Raw genomic sequence first — 20,152 nt, forward strand, 5'->3', positions numbered from 1 at the left:
AAAATGGTATGAAAAGGGATGATGTACACAGTCTTTTTGGTACTTAGAAACAATTGTATGTTACAGGAAAAAAAATCGTGTTTCACGTTGCTCCCAACCCAAGTAGTACCTGTCACTTATTCATAAAAAAGAAAATATATTCTATGCTGCATAATGGGCGCATGATAAACACAACGAAAGAAGTTGTATTATGATGGTGACAATGAAGTTAAAATAATGTTACGAATTATCATCTCATCATATTAAGGGGCGGGTAGGGTCTAACACTTTTGAAAAATCATTTGTTATTTTCTTCATATTTTCTTATAGTAAAACATTTGAAGAATTTTCTGTGAAATTTTCAAGATTATTGGAACGAAACTCTGGAAGTTATGGATCTTTATCTATGGCTATCTCATTCTACGAAGAAGCAAGAGCTCGGCGCACAGGCCCAAGATTTCTACTTCGATTGACTTCAAAACTTGACAAAACATTCTTGAAATGTTTCGTTATAATAAATTATTAAAACAAATTTCTCTAAAATGTGATAATGAAAAAGTGACACACTACAAGACAAAGTAAAGTAATGATTTCATATCGGTTACCGTATTCGTTGTGATATAACAAAAAAAATACATTGTAGTGTCAGTGTCAGTTGAAAGCTTCCGTACATTGTCCAGGACAATAGAATTAAATCGATAAGTGAAATTCAATTGAAAGCAATTTGGTATAATTCATTCTGCGTTAACACACAATTATTTGCCGGCATATATTCGAAGCCAACTTGTTTCGTTTTGGGAAGTGAATTCTTTCTACCAGAGAGAATATTTGTACGCTTTGTCATGGCAGTGTATGCTTGGAATAATTTATGCAAATGGCTACCATTATGGCCAGTGAATGAAATGTTCATAAAATTTCAAAACTTGAATTTTTATTCATTGCGTTTGGTCAACTGTTTTAATTTTTGTGTATGAGAAACTAATTCTATCTGAACACATTTCAACATTTTAGCTCTTAATTTCATACGACGGAAATGAATATGAATATCATTTTGTATGTCGATATTCTAAAACCCTAAATATTGAAGGCGCGCACGTTTTCAATAAGTACAATGATATAGTGAGTTTAAACAAGAATGAATTCTGACTTCTGTGACTGATGTGCGCACTGGATCGAATCAAATATTCATTACTGAGAACTTTGATTGGCAAACCTCGATAAGTCGCACAAGCTCCACCTCTTGCGCTTTTCAGGTTACATAGAAGTTATAATGTAAGTTGCAATGTCTTCAACTTGTTCCATAAATTTGTTTCATATAAGTTACTGTCATTGAAGTGTAATAACATGTATTGCCTTCTCATACAGCGCTCAAAACTCCTACTACAGGACTAAGGCGAAAAGTCGCTCACACAAAAATATCGATAAAATAAAATTTTGACATAAAACTTAGTATATTTCATAAAGTAAACATCAGATCTCATAACCATTCAATAGTGTTCAGGGTGACGGGGAGACCTTTCAATTGAGACTAGTATTAGCATAATTGGTCCAGTCATCTATGAGATTTCGTCCTCTTAGTTGATAACACACATACTGACACACACATACACGGACATTTGCTCAGTTCGTCGAGCTGAATCGATTGGTATATGACACTCGGCTCTCCGGGCCTCGGAATCTGGGTAAACTTTAACAGACACATTTATTCACATTGTTTCAGTAAGTTCAGGAAAGCGTGACTCAACGCTTAGGTTGCATATTCCACAACATTTTCGAAACCAAAAGTAACAGCAATAATTCATTTGAACTTGATAACTAGATTCTTTCTGAAAAAAATGTGCGGATAGAGAAAAAATACGTTTTGTTGGTTACGTCCTTCATATCATTATATGTATTATCGGGAACGGAAATAAACTATAACGGAAATAGAACTATAATCGGTTTCGTCACTTATTCCATTATATCCTCAGCGCACTAGTAGCTTTTAAATGAGTCTTAGTTTGCGGAATTTGGTTCAGCCATATCCAAAAATTTAAGCAGTAAAAGAACAATGAGTTTTGTCGGTTACGTCTCTTACACCATTGGATCTCCAGTCATGACAGCAATAAGTGATAGCCATTTAATTTTCTAACTTGACCAAGTAGTAGCTTCCAAACAAGCCTAAGCTTGTGGAAGTCGGTTAGGTCGTTTCCGAGAAAATTAAGTAGTTAAATAGTAAACACACAGAGACGTCTTTCGATCTTGTCGAGTTGAGTCGAGTGGTATATAACACTATGAGTTTTAGAGGCTCTATTCAAAAGTCGAATTTTCAGCATCTCTATATCCTTTTATAGAAAAAAGTAAAACAGTTCATTTTTCTTAAAATTTCGCCTTCGGGTTCAAGTTGAGCAGTTCACATTGAACAGCCAATGCCAACTAGCAGTTCAATTTAAATCACTAAGCAGACACAAAATTTACACTATACAGACAAAAAATATGAATTTTACAGGTGACATAATTCTACAAACGATACACTTCATAACTACTTAGCTTTTCAAATGACGCAATATTCCATGCGTACAGAAATTTACTGGTTACGAGTGTAATTTGCAGTCGGTTAGCAAGTGAGACTGTATGAAATTATGCACGATTTACCAGCCAAGCAAATATGTGCTTTTGTGGTTCAGTCGACTACCTGGTGTGCTTTGTAATCTAATGTTTCTCGGTTCAAGTCGCGTTGTTGCTGTTTATCTTTTGATTTTTATTCCATTCGTTTTAAAGCCATGTAATTTTCAAATCACACAGCTTTTTACATGTTCTTGAATATAAATTTGTGTGAAATATGAAGCTCCATTTATGTGCATCTGATAAGATGTAAAATCACAAGAATTTTTCGAACTGTATATTTATTATGAGCCAAAGGTGAAAAATGAAAATTAAATTGATATGAAATATGTACCAACCACACAAACCGATTACTTTGTAACCCAAAACACCTAAATATTCATTTACCGAAATTAATTCCCTAAATATATTTATTTTAGAACCTCGAATGTCATATAAGTTTTTCAAAGTAATATAACTTTAAAGCATATACGCTTTTCACATTTAATCAAGGAAACCTGGTGAAACTATCAACGGTATTCGCTACCAACAACAAATGAACGATTTGAGCCAAGCGATTGCGAAAAACCGATCATAATAAAAAGCAAGACCGAAAACGGTGATTTCTCTCCCGACAATGCACCATCGCAAAAAGGTCGAAAGGCTTTCACGACACGCTGGGCAATTTCCAGAGAGAAGTGGTTGGCCATGCTACTTACTCACCAGCCATGGCCCCATCTGACTACCATCGCTTTGCCTTGTTGAGACACATACGTTCCGAGCAGCGCTTCGATTCTTATGAAAATTTACGAAAATGGAAGTGGTTGAACACCAAAAGCCGTCAATATTATTGACAAGAATTTCAAGAACGGTAAAAGTGAGAAAACTGCGATGGAAAATATTTCGAGTAAAATAACTGTACCGACTGTAACCGGAAACAGTACACTTGGTATATTGCTTTGCTACTTCCTATTTACTTTTACTTGTCAAAAAATCTAACACAAATAAGTGTCGATCTAGTGAAATGGTTCCACGATACTGGTGAGCATATTCATTAATTTTTGTTACTTTTTTCGTTAAAACAAGTGACAAAGAAAAAAATCGATTCCCCTACAGACCACCCTAGAGTTTAACCTGTATATTCAAGAAACAAATTCCGCGATCAATTTTTTTCAGCTGAGTCATTATTCGGTTCCTCAGGGACTGCAACGCACCGTAGCTACGATACGATAAAATAGTTCAAGTTGTACCAAAATTTGTGAACATCGGCACCTAGCACATAACTGTTACGCTGATGATAAAAATGAAGCTCACTAACACTTGTCTTCGTTGATAACAGAGCTGTAGAACTACTTGTCGCTTGGTGGATGGTGTGTAGCTTACAGGTGTACGCATGCATTAGTACTCACTATTGGCCAGTATTATATAGACTACCGCAAAATACGGACGTTCGCTACGACGGTTCCGGTGAGCGTTTCGCGGGAATCAGCCGCGGCCAATCATCTGATTAGTCCAGTGCACATTTTAAATTTTATTATTGTCGTTTTACGTCTAGTCTGTATTATAATTACGTTAGAAATTAGCACACACAACTTCGGTCAACATGGATCCAAACTTCAAACGGAGGACCGTTCACCGGAGCATATCGTTACTGCTCAAAGATATCGGTGGGTTCCGCCTTTCAGCGAACATCGCTTCAACATATTGTGAATTGTAGTCTAGATTTATACATCCCGTAGCAAGTCGGATAGTGATAATTTTTGGAAACGCAGAAAGTTCGATGCTTTTCCACAGAAGAATAACTATTTGTTGGTTCTGAAAGCCCTGATAGATTTTCACTGTGTAATGTGTGCTACTCAATAATCTAAAGATAGCATTCCATAAGTTCTCAGTGTACAAAGTGTCTAGGAAAGTTCGTGACGTGTAATCTATGTTATCATTCGAAAAATCAACATTGCTATCGATTCTCACATGGTATCTGTTGGGCTGTATCTGTTAGCAATATTGGTAGTGATGTGTCGCGAGTAAATGTCAACACCACCGAATGTCGCGGTTGTTATCATAAACTGATGAAAACGAACACGCTTATGATTTTTGAAGTCTAGTTATTGTTTTGATGACTAACGGATTAACGTGGTGCCATGCAGCAATGTGATAATAATGTGGTATCGAATCTCTATAATCTTCTAAGTATACTGTGCCTTTTATTTGTTCAAATGTTTATCGAGATGAGAATTGTATGAATGAAAATCTTGTGTTTCCATTCAATGGAGACTAGTGATGCATAAAATACCCTGTAGACATAATTCTGGAAAACAGTCTGGAATATGTTCGTTAAAATGAATACTCTGGTTCAAACTAGTTTCATCACTGTATCTATTTGAACTGCACGATCAAAAGACAATAAGTTTTTATAGAAAATTGTTGAAAATATGGTTTTCTTATATTATACTAAAAACAGTAATTATACGATTCGTTTTTGACCAAAAGAGCGACAATGTGAAATTTTTACATTTTACGGAACGTGTTTACACTGACGTGTGCGTATGTTATTCCGTTTATTTCATAATGACTAACTAAAAGTAAACTGCTACACTCCAAACATACCTATAATTGTGATTCAATAAGTTTACAAAGTCCGTTGATGATTGCTGTATAGTACTCGTATTGAAACTTCAAAGTTACAACTTTAGATGGTATTTCGAATTAGTACTCTTAGCATTAGATTGTTACATTTCTCTAGTTTCAACGAAATCCTGAACCTATCTATCAGCGTCCGCACAGTGGAAACAGACACCGAATCAGCACATTTATTGGATGTCCTTGACTGCCCCGTCGCTTCGTCGAAGTCACTACTTTGAAATTGTCCAATGTTTTTTGATTGATCGAAATTCTGGGCAATCCGGTGAATTCATTAGCTTGGTGATAAAATCTACCTTGTTGGTGGTATATTTCTCCACAACTGCCTTGGAGTAGTGGCAGTAGGCCAAATCGAGCCAGAAGATGATTTTGGCCCAATACCTGCAGATGAACACCAATGTTCGCTTGTACGTACATCTTGTTGCGCAATGGACGATTCCCGGTTCCAGTCGTCCTCCGACTACTTCGATCAAGCTTGCACCAGGTGGTCCTTATAAAACGTAAATAAATCACTGTCAAAAATGTTCGATTCCTAACAATAAACGCTGTCAATTTATTTTTTGTCAGCCTCTATGACGACACATAAGTTGAACAAACATTCGTCGATTAGAGAAAAAAAACTAGCGTGACTGGGATGACGAAAACGAACGGTTTCTTTTGATGTCACTCTTTCTAATATTTCACAAACACTAAAGTGCTACGTTTGCCATACCTGTTTCCATTGCATTGATCAAAACCTCCTACCGTAAACAACCTGCTTTTAGTTTTGTATGGTTACGTTCAGGCTAGAGAAAGACCAGTTTCGTATCTTGTAATTTATAATCTAGACATCGATTATGAAAAATGATTCTAGACGGGAGCGGGTCATATCGCCGAAAGCCATTTCGCCGAAAGTCGTTTCGCCGAATGCCATTTCGCCGAAAGACGTTTCGCCGAAAGGGTCATTTCGCCGAAAGGGTCATCTGGCCAAAAGGGTCATTTTGCCGAAAGGGTGATTTCGCCGTAAGGGTCATATCTCCTGCATGTTTTGTCTCCTGTATAACTTATGTGGCGTAGCCACATAACCGAAGCCAAGATGGCTCGGCGGCACAAAGCCGCCGAGCCGACGCCAGCTGAGTCGGCCGCCGACTTGGCAGGTTTCCACTAGTCAAGGGTCGATAAGAAATTCGCGTCGGCAAAACTGATCCCCAGTTTCAGATTCCAGAAGCGTCGAAAGCAGTTGTTAATTGTTTCTAATATGAATTCCACATCAGTTGTTAAAAGTTTACAATATGAGTCTTACGTCAATTGCTCAGAAATAACAAAATTTTTTTTTTCAGCGTACTTGAATTAAAAGTTCTGATGGTCTCTTAGACATCTATTGAATCATATTACATATTAATGAGGGTGTCCGTGTAAGTCACGAAAAAATCTCGAAAAGTACAATTCGAGGATAGCTTAAAAATGTAATTGGCTTTAAACGTCTAATTGTCTTAAAAAGTGTGTTTTGTTAACACTTTTCAAGACAATTGATGCTTTAAACTAATGATTTCATCTATTGATGACAAATCGAAGATCTATTGGGCTTTTTACTAGATGTTGTTATGCTACGCATAGTGCATATTTTTGTTTTCTTCGGCAACTTCAAATACTTTGCGCTTCGAATAAAATTGAATGCATATAAGGTTAATTTGGTTGCAACAAATGACTAGCTTCATATCGAGATGCATTTGTTCATCAAACAAAGTTTAAATTTGTTATTCAGAAGCTCACAAACGATCCCGTTTGAAGTCAATAACGATGGATTTTTTCGTGGTAGCACCTGTGACTTTAGTCTGTTTGGTTTACTCGTCTGGAAACGTTTATTATTATCTTCTTGTTTAATGTATTGATCTTTATTTCTGTTGTTCCAGTCGTAAGTGGATTATTTCATCGACTGTCGGTTCGAAAGTACAAGTTCTTTCGAAAGAATGAATGTGCAGAAGTTCTTGTTCAAAGATAGAGTCATTTGTTTTTTTCACGAAAGGTCTTCGATGGAACGATTTTCAGAAAACGAATAAAAAATTTTCTGCAGTTTCTGCAGGAGAGTTAAATAAATTAATATATGAAAACAATTCTTAGTTAAACACAATAGCTACAAGTTAACACAATTGTTCAAATGTTGGCGTATAATCACTATCTTGGGATTTATTATAATTTAAAACAAAATGCAATTCATTGCATGTGTTTTTTTGCCGCAAAAGGAAATGAAGGCCAAGATGAACAAAGGAACAGTTCCGTAGAACTTCTGAACATATCTGTTGAATACGGAACGGTTCCATGAACCCAACTGTTTGGCCCATCTTTTTCTCGGACGAGATGAAAGATCGAGCTAAGTTGTATTCAGTTGGAGCAAATGCACGTGCTTTAGACAGAGGAACTGAAGGACGAAGAGGAGCCCGTTGAAAGTCGATATGGATGGTATTTTGTTCGTTGTAGCACATTATATTGTTAACTGACTGTACAATAAGTTCATTTAAGCAGTTTCATTTCCAGTTTTCAGTTAAGAAATATTACTGCTGTGGAACATATCAAACAAGAAAGTGTCAGGGTTCTTACATCCCTTTCGTAAGCGGATTATTAGGTCAATTGTCTTGGACGAGCTATGTAGTTGTCGTATGTTTGAGCTCCGACCTGGACAGATTTTCAGTGTCAGGGTTGTATATCATCAGTCATGCAATTGCTCATTACACTTGCGAAATCTGTTTATCTCTTTCAATTGAATTATCGGCACAAACATGAAAACTGGTGCATTATTGTATCATAAGTCGGTGAAATACAGCAATGAAGTTTCGGGATTTCTCCATCTGAGATTTCGCGTCACCATTGGTTTTCACAGACAAAGATAAGTGTAACTAGCTACTAAAACTGCGCTGCTTGAATAGCTTAATTGCTACCATCAAACAACCATCTGATAACATTTATGAGGCGTGATTCACATAGCGGTGATATCAGAGTGCTTAAATTTTTTGTTGTATTGAATGTTTGGATTTACCCAAGTAACAAACATTGTTCTTGTATTGTATTTCCTAACTATACTTGCAACGATTGTGCGACTGCAAAAGCGCACTTAGCTTGTATCATGTGCAACAAGTTTCTTGTTTGATATGTTCCACAGCAGTAATATTTCTTAACTGAAAACTGGAAATGAAACTGCTTAAATGAACTTATTGTACAGTCAGTTAAATAAACTATTTAGAACTTAATCCTTTCAGGTTTTCGAGTCGGTTTTACAAGCAGTAATATGAACGATTTTCACCTTTGTTACAAAAACGTGTGAAATCATTCATCTAACATATCCAACAAATATGACCGTTCTGTAGTAATTGTGAAACAAGACATTTTTAATTTGACACACAAAGCGCTATCTAGTGAGAGCTAAGTATAAAAATGAACCCAAAAATGTATGTACATATAAAGTAGTCTGCTCATTCTCGGTAGGCTAAATTGCACCCATTTCGCACTATAGCGCTGAATTATTTACTTTATAATCTCTCATCTGGTTTTTCAACCATCAATGAGAAGTTCTTCGGCATGATTAGATAAGGAAACATGATTTAATGCAAAAGGAAACCATTTCGAAATGAATGACGAAAGCAAGCATCAAGAATACGGATGTTACTGTCATGGTGAATATCATAATTCTCAAAAAACAATTTTCAATCTAAGCGTATCTGTCAATCTGCGAATAAACAGAACAATAGAGTTTGGTTGCCAGAAAAATCACGATCCTATACTGATGCGATGACGGCCACCAGACGATAGAAGCCAGCGTCGATGACCGGAATTACCCGTGATTGTCGGACACTTCAACCAAAAATACATAACGGGTGGCAACTAAAATTTTGGAATTTTTTTCTCAAGCTGTCAAAAAAAGACAAACATACTTGGAGAAGATCTGATTTATTGAAATTAAAGATACATTGTTCATTGCCGAAATTAGTGAACATTTGAAAACGGTCCGTAATTGGATGTTCGGCGAAGCGTCCGTTTGATGTCGGAACAGGAGCGTTGTACGGCCTTTATGTCAACTTTGCAAATGCATCTCTCGATTCTACCAATCAACTGTTAGCAATTCGTGGCTCTCCAGTTATATTTGTACATCAAGGAGCTCAAAACCCCGAAAAAATCTTCGATTAGGCGACACTGAGATAGATATATCGGGTTGGGGTTTTTGGGTACAAATGGGATCGAATGGGTATTCAGGAACGATAGTGTTTTTTGGCGCAATGCGATGACGCTTTATCCGGCCAAAACACGTATTGTCCATCAGCATGATGTTTTTGGAAAAACGGGATAAAAACTTTCTACAAACATTCGTTCTGGTATACATCTTGCTTGATTGCCAACCCAGATGGCTTGAACCATGGCTTAGAAATGCCTTTCTCGGAAATGACATTGTACAGCATCACTTTCTGTTCAAACTTTGGTTTAAACTAATATTTCTGTACAAAATGTTCATTTCGACCTAAGTAACAATGAGAGATTCTCTTTGTTTGCTTTCTCTTTCGATTATTACGGTACTCTTAGCAATCCTTCTCTCCAATTAAATACGATATTGGCGAAATGATGTAAATGAAATAACTAACGCAAATGAAATAACTAACGTTCTACATTCAAATGATTACCTATCTTAACAGACGAAATGTCCCTCACAGAAGTAGGGACGTCGAATCCGACAGTCAACATCGAGGACAATGGCACGACCAGCACCGTTCCTATGGACGATGTAGATCTTACCGTCGACAATAGTTTGGCCTGCTACTCCCTAGCCGAAGAGTATGACGAGAATCTGGGCTTCTCGGATTCGATCACCATCGTATCGATGGGTGGCGAAGGTCCCGTTCTGGTTCAGCGCAAGGAAGGCGACGCGGAGAGTTACACACCAGAATCGGAAATTCCGTACTCGTGTGTCCACAATCCACCAGTAAAATTTAACTCAATGCACAGGAACATATTCGTCCCGGGGATGGAAATCAATGTGGAAATCACAGATTACGATCGCAGTTTGACGGCGCATATTTTGAATCCCAATCTGTAAGTGTTTCATTTTTCGATTGATTGAAAGCAATTGTATGATGCCTAGGCATGCTTCAGGTACACAATCAAATTCACTCACGGACCATTTACGTGGACTATAAAAAAACGCTACAACCATTTCCGCAACCTACACCAACAGCTGACGACGTTTCGAGCATCGCTGAACATACCATTTCCCACCAAAAGTCACAGGGAGCGACGATCGAGCTTCAGAAATATGCACAATGTACATCAATGCACTGCTTCGGTTGTTTTTTCAATCAAATAACTGTTTCAAAATTCAATAATTAAGATGTTTCTATTTCAGCCAATAATGCAAATGAAGCTAGAAAAGCCAAATAAAAAGCGAAAGAGAAGTGCTCTCCCGCGATTTCCTTTGAAACCTGACTCTCTAGTGTCGTTCGATACCATTCCAGAACGTAAGAAGCAGCTGGAAGAATATCTCTATAATTTACTTAACATTTCACTATACCGAAACCACCAGGACACGGTGAGTGGAAGTTAATCTATGTCAATAACTTTTTTAGATTGATATTCTAATTGTCGTTTTAGATCAATTTCCTCGAGGTGTCCCACATATCCTTCATTGCAGCTCTAGGTGAGAAGGGAAAGGAATGCTTACTAAAGAAACGAACTGGGTCCACCCGGGCTGGTCAGGCCGGGTTCAATTGCTGCGGTTGCTTAACGGCCGGATGTTGCGTGCGTTGCAGTCACTTTTGTTCGGACGTAGTCTGGAGTAAATGGCGAAATCGGTGGTTCTTCGTGAAGGAAACTTGTTTCGGGTACTTTCGTCCGAAGGACGGTGTGCTTCGTTCCGTGGTGCTTTTTGATCAGGGATTTGACATTTCCTCCGGAATGTACAGCACCGGGATGCGTAATGGACTGCAAATTGCGACTAATTCGAGGTATTTGGTGATCAAACATCCAACCCGGCGGACGGCAAAGGAATGGATGGCTTACATGAAACGGGTCGCGAATGATTCCGCAAGAGATTTCACTTTACCCAACCCGCACCAATCATTTGCACCGAGCCGACCGGGCATGCAGGCTGGCTGGTTTGTGGATGGTGCTAGCTACATGAGTGCCGTGGCGGATGCACTCGAAGGAGCCACGGAGGAGATTTTCATTACCGACTGGATGCTGAGTCCGGAGATTCATATGAAACGACCTGCCCTGGATGGGGATTATTGGCGCTTGGATAAGATTTTAAAGCGTAAGGCAGTGAGTATCTGATTAGGGTAAAAGATAAAGTGTCATAGATCGTTTATTTCATATTTATGATTTCATGCCTCATTGCCAGAAGGAAGGAGGTAATTTGATCCATCATTTATCAATAATGGTCCAGCTTTTGTTTGTAAGCACTAACAGATCTTTCGTTTTAGGAACAAGGAATTAGGATTTTCGTTCTGCTTTTCAAAGAACTCGATTTCGCTCTAGGGATCAATAGCTACTATAGCAAGCAAAAACTAGTGGAGCAACATGAAAACATCAAGGTGAGTTAATATACAGAGATTTATCGGATATGTCACTCATTCGATTATTTCGCCGGAATCGGAAGTGTCTCCAATGCGTCTTTTTTAACCCAATAGCAGATTTTAAGGGGCTGGTAGGGTTCAACACTTTTTTAAAATCATTGTTTTTTTATTTTTGCTTATAGTAAAATATTTGAAGAATATTCTGTGAAATTTTCAAGGCTATCGGAATAGAACTCAGCAAGTTATTGGCCTTTATCTTTGCGCATCTCATACTGCGAAGAAGTAAAAGCTTTGACAAAACATTCTTGAAATGTTTTTATTATAACATAACATAAAAGAAAAAAATATGGTATTTTGAGAATGTTAGAGCTTACGGGCTCCCTAGAATAATAAATTGTTTCCTTCAATTTTATAGACAAAAAACTTTAAACACGTTTTTCTTGGCAGCAAGTTTTGAAAGTCCGTGTACATCGTCATTCAAAAACTACTGCACCATACTTTTGAATTTAAATAACCACTAAAAATTCAAAAAAAATTAAAAAATCAAACAGAAACGTTGGGGTCTAGAAAAACATCTACTCTATACTGCTTCGATTTGTTGACTTCTGATTAGTCTGTGCTGAGATACAGTGGACACCGCAAATCATGATTTTTGGAAAACGTTCTCAAAAATACCTCTCGGTGAGACTTATTTCTCAATATTTTTCCAAGAAAAAATTACAAAAATTACAAAATATTGTTCAAACGATACTTTGTAACGTTTGAGTTTATTTTATTGAAAGATAGCTTTGAAAAAATTGTTTAAATCCTACACACACAAAAAATATATTGCAAAATACTCCATTAGTGCTACGAATGAAAGTGCTTTTTGCATCGACGGCGACGAAAAATGGATATATTGCGAGAGTAAAGAACTAAAAAAATCATAGGTAATACCAGAATAGCTATCAACATCGAGTGCATGACCGAGTTGCTTGGATTGGATCAGAAGGGATTACTGTAGTTTGAGCTTCTAAAACCAGACGAAACAGCCGTCCATTACCGTTAACAAATGAGCATTGCATTAATCGAAAAACGGCCAGAATGGTCCCGAAGATACGAAAAAGCCACTCTGACAACGCTCCGGTACATTCTACGGCAAACGCAGAAAAAGGGAGTCATTTTGTAATTGAGTAAAAATTTCTGAAGTTCCCCCCCATTTTCACGAGGTATCCGATTTTTCAATAAGTGTTATTGTTTTGTAGAATTAGAATCTACGAACATGTTCTTGAAATTTTTCGTCAATATTTGAATTTTTCATACTATTTTTTAGTTATTTTGAAATATTTATATATCTTTTCATTGTAATGCTTCCTGAAACTCAAGTTCTTTTTCGAATTACTCGAAACTTTGCAAATGGATAAACAACTATTTTCGTCATAGAATGAAGAAAAAATTGTTTAAAATTTTTATATTTTACTAAACTTATTACTTAGATTTTCTAAAGAAATCGATATTAAAATACCTTCTTCACGCGATTTTTGTTTATGTCAAATGTTAGAATGTTGCATATATTATTATTTTCATATTTTTTTTTATATTATTTATTTTCATAATCAGCGAAAAAAATTTCTGTGTTCAAATAGGGTGTTTGAAATATTTGATTTTTTTGTGTACACGCGCTGCATGAAAAATGCACCGCGTGAGCGAATCGGCATGGTGCGGCAGTGTTCGATAGGGTGCGATGTTTTCGGTGCGACCTGAGTGAGCTGCGACAGGTTTCGACAAGTAGATATAGTACGTACATCAAATAATTAATTAAATACATATTATTTTACAAATTCTGACTAAAGATTCTTTTAATTTTGCTTGTGGTTTGGACGCGAAGATAGTCAAGGAAAAAACAAAAGTTTGTGGTAATTCCGTAATAAAGATTAACGATAAAAGTTCAGTTCATTTACTGCACTTCATGAGAAACATTATAAAATTAGGACCGAATGGAATTCTTTGGCAGTCTCACATGGGAAAAAAGTTTACTTTGGAATAGGTGGGACCGTGAAAAGACACGCGTATAAAGTATAGTTTGCATCGAATCAATACCAATCGAATTCCAATGGCGCATAATCTATTCAATTGAGTAAAGAATTCATTCAAGAATATAAACTTTGATTTTTGCATGATAAATGAACCAGCAACATCGATTTAAAAACGAACACTTCAGAAATTTTTACTCGATTGCTAATTTTTGGGAAGCATTTCTAGGTGGCCACCTAATTGACATTCTTTCATTAACTAGTACAAAAAATTGTAAGGAACCAAACTGAATAATAATACATCACTTATAGAAATCGGTTGTTTTTCTCAAAGTTATTCAATGTTTACATACCGAAATAAAAGATGGAGCACCCTGTATAAGTCCAATTTTGATTTTTATGTAATTTGTCTCGTCATTTTAAATAAATATAGTAAGTAGTTATGGGACTATAAAACCTTTGATTTGAATTTGAGTTTGTGAATATAGCTGAGAAATCGAGGTAAATTCCGAATTTTTAGTTTTTGACCACTATTTTCGGTACTTTCGAAATCGGAAACTGCAGACCAATATAGCCGATTGGTTTTGCCATCAATTAACACTTTTTGTACAGTTTCGCAGAGTTTTTACTTTCTTTTGACTTAGGCTCACATCGGATGCACTATCTCTGAGTAAAAAAGTCCCATTTTTGAATTTTTAGTCAATATTCCCGGTACTCTTGGACCCTGGAACCAGTATTGCCGAAATGAGTTGGATTTGTCGTCATCTAATAAGATCTTGAATCGAGAAGATTTTACAAACCTGTTTTGAAGAATACGATTCTCTATGAATGGTAACTTGTAGAAAAATACTTTTGAAATTGGAATTTTTGCACTTATCACCCTGTAACTCCGAAACCAAAAATAAAAAAAAAATAAATCCAAAAAAAATTCAGGAATTTTGTATAGGAGTTGAAGCACTTTTTACCTTTTTTCATACATTAGGTATAGGTATAGAATTCGCTCAAACTTTAAAAAAATTTTCCGTGACCCGGAGGGCCGAATGTCATATACCAATCGATTCAGCTTGACGAACTGAGCAATTGTCCGTGTGTGGGTCTGTATGTGTGTTGTTAACAAAGAGGTCGAGATCTCAGAGATGGCTAGACCGATTCTGATCAAACTAGTCGCAAATGAATGGTCTGCCCGTCACCCAGAACGCTATTGAATGGTTTTGAGATCGGATGTTTACTTTTTGAGTTATACGAAGTTTTATGTCAAAATGTCAATTTTTTTTGACAATATCTGTCACAATTGACCTTGAAAACAGAATATGTTTTAAGACTTAGATTCCGCACGGTAATATCTATCCATCAAACCATAGATTGTTAAAATCCATCCATTTTTAACGGAGATATCGATATTTTTGTGTAAGCGTCTTTTCGCCTTATTCCAGCAGTAGAAGTTTTGAGCGCTGTATGGCAAAGAAATGCTTGGGAGCAACGTAAAACACAATTTTTTATACTGTTACATACAATTATTTCTAAGTACCAAAAAGACTGTGTACAGCATCCTTTTTCATGACATTTTGCCTCGGACCAATTTTAGCACGGTTCGTTTTTGGCAACATAATCGTTCGAATATGACATATGTAAACCAGATGATGGCAACATTTTCAAGTTGAAAATAATTCCATAATTATATTTATTTATACTACTTAAAGCAATAAATGCTTTAAGTACCATTCGAATCAGTTCGTCGAGATCAGCAAATGCGTGTGTGACAAATAATTTCACTCAATTTTTTCAGAGATGACTCAAACGTTTTTTACAAACTCATATTCATATGTCGTATGCTCTTGAACAAGGTTCCTGAATTATGTTTGGTTACGACCTCTGGTTCCAGAAATGGAACATTTTGAAACAAATGTATACTATACAGCTACTCAGGTGAATTTATCTGACTTCGGCTACACAGATTTTAGAATTCCGGTTCCAGTACCGAATCGTTTCTCAAAGCTCAATTGTTTTCTAAAAAAAGCTAGATCGACAAAGGCAAAATTAATTAATTTTATCAGATTCTGACTTCCGATTCTGGAATTACAGGATGATGAATTTTTAAAATTCGAATCGATATAGAAGATGACAATCGCGTAAAGCTTTAAAGTTGGACTCAAAACTATTGCAATTTATTCGTCATATGGCCATACAAATCGGTTTTGGTTATGCTCTGGAAATACCTTAAACAACCGTCAACTCTAAAGTGGAACTGTCACACATTTAGATTCAAATTCGATCTGATTTGCAGTTTCGACATTACAGAGTAATGAGTGATTAAAATTTCAAATTGCCACTTAAAACGACGGTCATTTAAATTATGTCATGAAAACTGAAACACCGAAGAATATTCATGCAAAAAACACATGTGAATTGATCAAAAAAGGTATCATCTCACTGCTAGGTGGATTAAGCACGTTTTTAAACTAAGATTGTAAAAATCAGTCTAGCTATCTCCGGGAAAAGCGGGTGCACATATTTTCAATTTCACTAATCACCCTGTAGTTCCAGAACTGAGAGTACAAAAGTCGGACATCGCCGTGTTTACATAGCCCTCATGAGAACGATAAAGAGATAGCTAATTTAAAACAGCAGAATAGCCGTTCAAAATTTTACATAATTTCTACTGTATTTAACTAACATCAAACATTCTAAAAAACTACTTTTTTCAGGTCCTCCGTCATCCCGATCATGCTCGAGCAGGCATCCTGTTTTGGGCACACCACGAAAAGCTGGTGATAGTGGATCAAACGTATGCTTTTGTGGGTGGCATTGATCTTTGCTACGGTCGCTGGGACGATTATAAACATCGGTTAACCGATTTGGGAAGCATTTCTAGTAGCAATTGCAGTACGGCAAATAACACCACCGTGCGGAAGCCATCGACTGTTGTCGAGCTGGATGGAGGAGGTGCGGTGTCTAATTTGATGAGAGCATCGAAGAACATTGCCGAAGCAACGGCTTTAGATACTGTTGACCGGGCTCTTCCGGTGTTGGAACCCGGTAACAAGCTGCTGATAGCGGCAGCACAGAAGCTATCTCAAGCGCCAAAGAGTGAAAGTGAGGAGATTCCTGAGAACATTAAGAAGGACACACCAGAAATGGAGAGGAAAAATATCATGGGGAAAATAAAGGACATGGGCCGAGATCTGAAGAATATGATAATATTAAACGAAAACGAAGGTGACCAGGGATTGGGAGCAAAGAGCAGCTCCAGTAGTCCGGGATATTTGTCTGAAGAAGAAATTCAACTAAGAAATAATTCAACGGTTGAATCCCCTCAAAACGCGAACGACAAAAACCAGAGCGGTGTAACGAGCCCTGCTCCATTTCAGAGCAAAATTGTTTTTGAACTTGATGGTCAGGCCAAACTTTGGATTGGAAAGGACTATATTAATTTCATCGTGAAAGATTTCTCCAACTTGGATATGCCATATGTAGGTAAGATACATAACAGCTTTGGATTGATGAAGTGAATTTACTAACTTCTATTTTGGGCTAGATCTTGTTGACCGTTCAACTACTGTCCGTATGCCCTGGCACGATGTGGCTACCGTCGTTTTAGGTCAGGCTGCCCGTGATGTTTCTCGGCATTTTATTGAACGATGGAACGCAGTGAAGTTGGAGAAATGTCGAGAGAATAATCAGTATCCATATCTCTTGCCAAAAAGCTACAATGACATTCGGGTAGACAGTCGTTTTCTGGATGTCCAGCTACATCACGTAACTTGTCAAGTATTACGATCTGCTTCCAGCTGGAACTGCGGTTTCATTGAGCAGGATTGCGTTGAGCAAAGTATTCACGAGGCGTATGTGCAAACCATTTCAAAAGCGCAGCATTACATTTACATTGAAAATCAGTTCTTCATTAGTTTGGAGCTGGGTAATCCAACTGTGAAGAACCAGATCGCAGAATATTTATTTAAGAGGATAATGAGAGCGTACCGTGAGAAAAAGGTGTTCAGAGTGTACGTGGTTATGCCGCTTCTTCCAGGTTTCGAGGGAGATGTCGGGGGTGCCAGTGGAATCTCGTTACGGGCCATAACTCACTGGAACTATGCCTCCATATGCAGGTAATAACATATGGAGTCTCAAGCAAACCTATTTTCTCATTCCATCGTACATTCTAGAGGAAAGAACTCGATACTGTCTCGACTGTACTCAGCCGGCATCAGGAACCCTTTCGAATATATTTCTTTCCATAGTTTACGAACACATTCATCGCTGAACGGTGTTCCAGTAACTGAATTGATTTACGTTCACTCTAAACTGCTGATAGCCGATGATCGAGTAGTTATTTGTGGATCGGCCAACATCAACGACCGGTCTCTGCTAGGAAAGAGAGATTCAGAAGTGTGCGTCATGATTACTGTGAGTTGACTTCAAATTCATATTTAATTTCATTCTCATGAAATGAAAAATTTGAATTCCTGTTTTCAGGATGAAAGCTTCGAGGAAGGTCATATGAATGGCGATTCTTACCCGTGCGGAGTTTACGCTGGGAAATTGCGTAAATACTTATTCAAAGAACACTTAGGTCTGCTAGAAAACAATACCAACCGAAGTCCGGTTGATTTGTCCGATCCGGTGATTGATTCGTTCTGGAATGGAATTTGGCGATGGACTTCCCGAAAAAATACACGCCTATTCGATGAAATCTTCCGCTGTATACCGTCCGATAATGTGCAATCATTTGTTATGTTGAAAAAGTTTCTTGAAGAAAAGAGCCTAGCTCTAACGGATCCGGAGGGGACACAGAAGGCATTGCAGAGGATCGAAGGGAATTTGGTGGACTTACCGCTGAAATTTTTGTGCAATGAAGTACTGACACCGCCGGGGACAAGTAAGGAAGGTATTATGCCAACATACATGTGGACTTGAAGGAAGTCGTACTCTGTTTGTGTTGTTGACCAGTTGTTAGTATTTATAGTTACATAAGTTTTTTTATTTGTGTAAGCAAAAATTACATCACCTTCACAAAGGTGAAGAACAAAACAATCATTCCATCGAGAAATGTACAATTTTAACTGTTTAAAAACTTGACATATTCCAAGTATTGATGGTCAACAGAAAATAAAGTTTGACTTTGCGTTTTTAAGTGTAGTTGTTCCATACACTAGTTAGCCGTGAAGGGTATTGACATTAAAGGTTTTTATCGGGTGATAGAGTATTTTTATGATGACAACCCAATTTTAGACGCCGATAATTATTTACTTCGCACCAAAAAGACTACTAGGTTTCTTCTGTTCAATAAATTTTCGTGTACTTCACATGCAGGGTAATTTAATTGGTAAAACAATTTTTCCGATTAAGAGAAAGCTACGGATTCGAGTCCAGTCTCTGCTGTATCTTTTTCGCAGTTTTGACGTGAATACGTCTTACATCAATATGAGCGCCTTTTAAAAATTTACTCTGTACAAGAATTGTTGTATTTAACGCAGTAGCATATTTTTTTTTTCATACCATCGGAAATATGTTCATCAATGAAATGATGAAATTTTCAGTAGTATAATAACAAATAAGTCAAAATTTAAGTTTGCTGAAATGTTTAGCATGAACAAGCAATAAGGCGTATTTCAGTGCAAAAATAAGACACGCAAAATTCCGATCGCATGAACAGAACTAATCATCACACAAAGCGTATTGTGCAAAACCGACACATAGAAATACGGAATATTTTCAGTGATCAACTGCACTGGGTTTTCTACACGTTTTGTTCGCTTGTAAAACATGTGGTAACGACGGTCAATGTAGTTATTCAATTTATAATCAAAATGGTCTTATAATTGAATTTATCGCTTATAGCGATATTGTTCGTTCTTAGTTACAGATCAAAATCTTTGGCATGATAACAATAATTCACCTAACTGATTCCAACTATACATAGTTTTATAAAATAACTGAATAATATTCAAATCATTTTTATATGTTCAATTTCATTCCAAGAATCATAGCGTAATTGTAGTACTACTGTGGGCAAAAAATAATAAAACTTTGTTCGTGATTTAAAAATTTATTTCATTACTTCATTCATTCTTCTAAATCTATTTCGTCTTCTCCAAAGTATTCCCTTCCGGCATTTGTGTCATCGTTTTTTGTCTCGAAACAGTTGTTAAAGTCATTTTTCGGATTAACCTTCAATGCGCGTAGCGATTCACTTTTGATGTTTTCAATTAACTCAAAACGGTTTTCTCGGAGCGGTCTTGAGATTGTTGAATTGCCAGAAGTTACACGGAGCTAAATCGGACGAATACAGTGGTTGCAGAACGATATTGGTTACATTTTTGGCGAAAAAATCACGAAGAATCAATGCACGGTACATTATATTGGTTCAAAAACCAAAAGTTGTTGGTCCATAATTCCGGCATGTTT

The 20,152-nt window shown here is 36.9% G+C and overlaps 1 protein-coding gene across 2 annotated transcripts; it reads left to right on the top strand.

The window, feature by feature from the left end:
- Nucleotides 1-3,991: 3,991 nt before the first annotated feature.
- LOC131436642 (phospholipase D2) lies at nucleotides 3,992-18,878 on the top strand. Of its 2 annotated transcripts, XM_058605477.1 has the most exons (10): nucleotides 3,992-4,229; nucleotides 9,861-10,257; nucleotides 10,318-10,507; nucleotides 10,568-10,750; nucleotides 10,813-11,481; nucleotides 11,643-11,753; nucleotides 16,453-17,221; nucleotides 17,283-17,853; nucleotides 17,911-18,151; nucleotides 18,221-18,878. In XM_058605477.1, exons 1-10 carry the CDS (start codon nucleotides 4,166-4,168, stop codon nucleotides 18,659-18,661), a joined length of 3,636 nt encoding a protein of 1,211 aa, XP_058461460.1. In that variant the 5' UTR covers nucleotides 3,992-4,165; the 3' UTR covers nucleotides 18,662-18,878. The 2 variants fall into 2 exon arrangements, with proteins under 2 accessions (XP_058461460.1, XP_058461461.1); XM_058605478.1 differs by lacking the exons at nucleotides 3,992-4,229; nucleotides 10,318-10,507 and having other exon boundaries at nucleotides 10,135-10,257.
- The last annotated feature ends 1,274 nt before the right edge of the window (nucleotides 18,879-20,152 follow it).

Source organism: Malaya genurostris, chromosome 3 (assembly GCF_030247185.1).
Source record: "Malaya genurostris strain Urasoe2022 chromosome 3, Malgen_1.1, whole genome shotgun sequence".
NCBI classification, from domain to species: Eukaryota; Metazoa; Arthropoda; class Insecta; order Diptera; family Culicidae; genus Malaya; species Malaya genurostris.